A 5,858-nucleotide genomic window follows, 5' to 3' on the forward strand; every position below is an offset into this window, starting at 1 on the left:
ACAGAACTGTAAATGGGTTTGCAGTTACATGCAGACCTGGGGAGACTGCAAGGTGAGAAGAGTGGGGCTTGAGGCATGAACCTTCATCCCCTTCTACGTCTACTTGAAGACTGTTTTTTTATTCCATAGATGTGAGGTAGATGGCTGGGGAACATTGTCTTGGACTGTCTCAGAAAGATATCTGTCAAGAGTGCCAGGGTGTTGATTTTTGTTGCCCCTTGAATACTGCTGTAAGCAGCCATGTATATTCACACAGGCCCTGCCTTCATCCACGTCAGAAGACTGGGAATCCAGCAGGAGATGAGCTCATGGGCGAGGCACTGTACTGCACTGCAAATGTACAGAGAAGGCTAAAGAGGTTAAAGGTGTTGCTGTAAAGGTGAAATGTAAAATTAATAAAAATACAAAGCAGGCAAGGAAACATTTTTTGCATTTTTTTCTTTTTCTTTTAATAATTTTATTTTCTATGTACAGTTTTTTACAACTAAGTTGACAGCTGCACAACTCAGTAATTTTCCTCAAGAAAATTCAGTTGCATTGGTCACTAAAAACCCTGGTATGACACCTCTTGGCTCAACATCTTTCAGTCAGGGCAATTATGTGTTAATGTAATATCAAAATCTATTTGTTAATGGTAGATGGGAAATGAAACTCTTCTGTGCAAATACTGAGTAATTTATCAACAAATCCCCTTCTTAGTTATCTCCCTGCCGGTGACAATTGTAATTAGCCATCGTCAGCGATTTAAAGAAACATTCAGGAACTTCATGCAAATGGAGTACTGAGTGCCTTGCCATTCTCAGTAACCTCAGTGGTTCTCAAGACCCTTGCAGGAGCCAGTCCAACATTAATTGACATATTGTAGCTGAAAATACTAACCCCAAAGAGAAGTAACATCACCTGATGGTTTAGCTTCCATAAGCATTTCTCAGGAATGTAGTAAGGCTGTGTACCTATGCTGTGGAATGTATTCACAGTGTGAATGGCTTTTTCAGAGGTCTTCTCTTTTTTTCATGATAATCTGCCTGATTAATGATGCTACTTCTGGCTTGATACTTTCTATGGGCTCTTCAGGTCTCCAGAATTTCACAACTTTACCCTCAGGACTGACAAGGTATTTCCAGAAATTCCATCGAGGCTCTTTCTTTGAAGAATCTGTAAGAATGGCATCAGATCACTTTAGAGACTTACACTTGCCATTGTTTCATTACCCTGCAGTGGTTCTTCAACTATTTATGCTGAAGTAAACCCACTTTGTTCTTCACTAGTAGATGGGGCATGGATTTACCTGTGGGTGTTAATGATCTGAAAAGTGGGACATGAATGATGCTCTCTTTCTTGTGAAACTGTTTAAGAGTTCCTACTTTTATTATGCTCTGATTCCTAGGGAGGAGGATATGAGGGCTGCATACTCATTTGGGGAATCCCCAGTTTTATGTCAGTTTAAGGGAATTGTATCAGTCACAAGGGGGTGTAGCATGGAGATATTCAACTTTCTGATTGTCAAGATGGCTACATGAAGAAAACAGGTCCTTCTTTAATTGAAGATGCAACCTGGTCTAGTGGGAGGTGTCCCCACCCATGGCAGGGGGGTTGGAACTAGATGATCTTTTGAGGTCCCTTCCAACCCAAACCATTCTATGCTTCTAAGGTGCACACTAATTTCACATAAAGGAGAGGAACGCAGCAAAAGACCTTATTCCAAAATATTCAAGTACCAAAGGATCTTTCCCCTTCTTATAGGTGAACGGCATGTCAAATAAGAATTAACTGAGAGAATATGGCTGTTCTGTTTCTGTATAGCTATTAACATCTGATACTGATTGCACTGGTATTTAGAATCTGGATTCATCCCACCCAGCTGGTACCTGTGTGCTCTAGTCTCCTCTATAATGAACTGAGAGGCACCTACAGAGTGCATTCAGTAATTGCACTGTACGTCAGGCAACTCAGAGCAACGAGGCTTTACCTGAGGTCTTTGGTGACATGCCTAAGGGGAGGTAGGAAGAAACACAGTTACAGTGACAACAGTGGCCACTTAAATGATAATAATTTTCTAATACATAAGAGATATCACAGAGGATATGGCAAGAAGCAACAGACAAATGGTGTAAGAAACATTTCATTTAGATATTGAAATAGCTTTTTGACAAGAGGCGCTGTGAAGAGCTAGAATAAACTGGAAGGTTTTGGAATCTCTCATACTGTAATAGTCTGGAGAAGCACATGTAGTACTGATTTGGGTAAATGTGATCCTGTCTTGGGGCAGGGAGATGGAATACAGGTTTGGGCCTTCTCCTACCTTATTTTCTAGTTAAAACTATGTGATGGAGAAGGGTTATGTTCTAATTATCCTTTCTTTCATATTGATTTATGAATGTTTAGTATGGGTCAAAGACCTGGCCAAAGCTCAGAAAAATTCAGAGAGGCCTTTTAAGTTGGCTTGGGGTCTGTGGGCTCTTTAGTCAACTGAACGGAGTTTCGTTTTGCTTGTGACAGGATGAGGCTCTAAGTCAGTAAATGCTTATTGTAACAGCAGTATTTGTGTGACTGGGTTTTGCAGGCTGAGCCCTGAAGTTCACAAGACAAATTAAGGCAAACAAGTGATTATATATGACTACAGTATATATAATCCTGCTTTACAATACAGTTTACATAAAGGTGGACATACGACTCTGCTAAAACAGGAACCTTCTCATCTGCATGCGTTTATGTAAAATCTTCCAGTAATTTTAAGACACCACCCTGTTACATTTTTGTCTATGAGAAAAGTTGTTTTTCAACAAAAGTCACATAACTTGAAATGGGATTTTGTAGATGGGAGTCTTTGCACTCAAGTTCATACATCTACAAAATGGATATTTCTAGCTAGGCTGGTACAGTAGGCGGCTGGTACAGTAGGCTTTTTTTATAATGAGTGGGAAGAAATGGATGCTTTCAGGCTACAACTCTTCTAACCATATTTTTGATATCCACATTGAAATGAGATGAATTGAATGCTGAGTGCCTGTTCCTCTCCATAGACTATGAAGACTGCAACGTTTCCTGACAAATTCAGACTGGAATTCAGGGAGAATACCATAGTTACAGGCAGCTTGATATATAAAAGAAAACAGTTACCTATTAGAAATTTAAAGGCGGGCTCTGCTTCTGATCCTAGGATCTTGATTTTGTGGAAAACAGGGAATGTCACTCCATAGTTTCCTCTGGCAAAAGATTCTACTTCCTGGCTTGAACTAGGCTCTGATTCTCCAAACTGGTTGCAGGGAAAAGCCAGCACAGTGAAATGGGAGGGACCAAACTCTCTGTGTAGTTCTTGCAGTGCGATGTAATTTTTGTCTGTGTGTTGGCAGTAACTGGCCACGTTTACAACCAAAGTTGCCTTAAGGGAAATAAAGTTATGATAGTAAGAAAAAAAAATATAGATGGTGTAGATATTATAATTAATTCTTAAAATGGCATATCCCACTACCACAATTGTTCCTGCCTGAAGGCTAAATTTAATCTGTTTGATCATAATTTCATTAAACAAATAAGGATGATAGCAGCTTAAGATACTTACTTTCAGACAACCTGCTTTAAAAAATCCAGTAAATAGATAAATTTACACCTTTGTTTAAATATAAGCATATAAAAAAAGCAGATATTTAGGACAGGCACTAAGATCATATTTACTAGATCAACTTTCAGAACTCAACACAACATGCTACCATTCTTAACTAAGATTAAAATCCACAAACTGTATTGTTAGGCTATATTGATTTATAATAAAGAATACGAAAACCTATTTACAATGATTTCTTAGATCTTAATTTCTGATTAATTCCTGGAGCAGGCCTAGACAAATTTATCTCCAGCTTACTGTTTGAAGAACAGGAATTTAGCACAAATCTCTGCCGAAAATTCCCATAACCAAACTTTTTGTTAACCTACAAATGGAGACCTGCTTTTCAGTAAAGATTCAAGACAAAGACATAATGAAGTTGTAACTTACTTTCCCTCTGTACTTCTCCAAGGAAACGATCCTTCCTCGTGAATCCTTGACTTCGAAAGAATAAAAATCCTTGATTTTGGGTTTAAAAAATCTGAGTTGCAGCAGGCAGAGAATGGCAGTACACAAAACCATTGACAGAAAGACAACAAAGACCCTTGCTTTGGGCACTGAGTATTTCAGAGGATAAGTAGTTGTGAGAGGCTCCATTTTCGAAATCTTTGAGAGGAGCCTGGGCAGGCCTGGAATGTGAAGGAGGAGCTGAAATATGAAACTCCCAGCTTGGACTTGAAAGAACAAGCTGCTCATTTTGTCCCTGCCGCAGAAGTGGCTGTTTCATTTCATAGTGTTTCTGCTGCGTTTAAGAGCTCTTCAGTAAAGTACAGAAATCTCTGTGGCTGGGAAAAAAAGAAAAAAGAAATAAAAGTGTGTTCCCATCACCTAAGGATGCTAATTGCTCTGTTTAACTGACCTGTGTGGGATACTCCAGTGTTTGCACAGTCATGAGAGGGGCCTCTTTTTTGGGTCTGTAGTGCATCTCTCACACGTCCCCTGGACACCTCAGGTGTCCCTGGCAGAGCTGTTCAGCAGCAGGCACCTACGCTATCAGACAGAGCCGGAGAAGCATTTGGGGCCAGCTGTTTATGCAGAAGGAGGGCAATATGGCAGAAGCCACACAGTTTGAAGCCTCTGTCCTGCCTCTCATCAGTTCCTGTGGGATCACAGGCAGCTTTGTTGGTAAAACGTGCGCATGGGGCAGAGGAAAAACTCCTTGTTTATAGGCTGGCATAAAGGAAGGTAATAAAATGTTTTGTGGTTTTTTTTGTAATGTTAGGGACAGCTGGTGATGGAAAATAGGTTGCTATTTTTATTGCTACTGGCTAACTGGCAACTAGCTGTTCTGAGATGAGAAGAGGGAAGGTCCGCACAGGAGAAGAATGAATTAGCCGAGAATCTCAGTTGTAAGCCAGGTCCAGTGGTGTTTGGCTGAGGCAATTGTGAAAGACACTCTGAACTTTAGAGCCGTGCAAGTCTGTTGTCTTATCTGTCTTCATTTTATTGTTTTATATTTAAAAAATGTTTGCCTGTTTCTCTTTGTTTCTGAAGGTACATCAACATGTAATTGTTACAACTCAGGTACAGAAAAAACAAAATTTTCTGTCTTTTTTCATGTCGTCCCTTGCTCAGTTCTTCCCTCTCTCTGTCCATTTGCTATTCCCTCATTTTGTCTCAGCTTTTGGGATTTTGTTTTGTCCTCCTCACATTTCTGGTTTTGGGCTTTTCTAAGCTATTGCCTGTCTTTCAGCCCACATTGCCTGTCAGTCTCTGCTAACTTTCTTTTCCTCCCAGTCCAAACCACCACTGAAGAGTGCTTTCTGTCTTAGTTGTTTTTCTTGTCACTCTGATTTTTTTCTGCACTCAGAGGCCACATTTTAAAGGATGAAAATAGAATGGAACTTTCTTGAAGGTGAAGCCTGGAATCTAGGGGTCTGTTGTTTTTCAGTAACTCCGACATCAACTCAACTGTACTTGATTTGTACACTATCATAGTGGTATGTTCAGCCATTTCTATGATGTTCTCTAGTAGCTAAAGTCCGTGTTAATTTTGTTTAACAAGACTGTATAGAGAGTTTCACACAGTTCTATGTAACAAAGAGAAGCTTGTTGAAGTATTGTGAAATTTCAGTATTGTATGGTGTTTCCTGTATGTGAGGCTTGATATCTGCCTGTCAGTGAGGCCTGTGAGCATGGTGTTTCGGTGGTAGGGACAGAAAAGTAGTGGACTTCTGTGCTGAAATGGACAAAGCTGTACTCAACAGCAAGCACAGGTGACTAATGCTGACTTTAAAAGCAAGGTTGAATGTGT

The 5,858-nt window shown here is 40.0% G+C and overlaps 1 protein-coding gene across 2 annotated transcripts; it reads right to left on the reverse strand.

Annotated features, from left to right (window-relative positions):
• Nucleotides 1-437: 437 nt before the first annotated feature.
• Nucleotides 438-4,210, reverse strand: GPX8 (glutathione peroxidase 8 (putative)). 2 transcript variants are annotated; one of them, XM_054185893.1, is made up of 3 exons: nucleotides 3,995-4,210; nucleotides 3,121-3,382; nucleotides 438-1,155 (listed from the first exon to the last, which is right to left on the reverse strand). In XM_054185893.1, the coding sequence occupies exons 1-3, from the start codon at nucleotides 4,199-4,201 to the stop codon at nucleotides 992-994; spliced, it is 633 nt and encodes a 210-aa protein (XP_054041868.1). In that variant the 5' UTR covers nucleotides 4,202-4,210; the 3' UTR covers nucleotides 438-991. The 2 variants fall into 2 exon arrangements, with proteins under 2 accessions (XP_054041868.1, XP_054041869.1); XM_054185894.1 differs by lacking the exon at nucleotides 3,121-3,382.
• Between the last annotated feature and the right edge of the window lie 1,648 nt (nucleotides 4,211-5,858).

This window comes from Rissa tridactyla, chromosome Z (genome assembly GCF_028500815.1).
Source record: "Rissa tridactyla isolate bRisTri1 chromosome Z, bRisTri1.patW.cur.20221130, whole genome shotgun sequence".
NCBI lineage: Eukaryota > Metazoa > Chordata > Aves > Charadriiformes > Laridae > Rissa > Rissa tridactyla.

Bases quoted from the DNA above. Each gene is read 5' to 3' on its own strand.
- GPX8 (XM_054185893.1), bottom strand. From the start codon at position 4,201: ATGGAGCCTCTCACAACTACTTATCCTCTGAAATACTCAGTGCCCAAA. The intron at 3,383-3,994 runs GTAAGTTACAAC...ATTTCCCTTAAG, and splicing joins TGGAGAAGTACAGAGGGAAA to GCAACTTTGGTTGTAAACGT. The intron at 1,156-3,120 runs GTAACTGTTTTC...CCATTCTTACAG, and splicing joins CGCCTTTAAATTTCTAATAG to ATTCTTCAAAGAAAGAGCCT.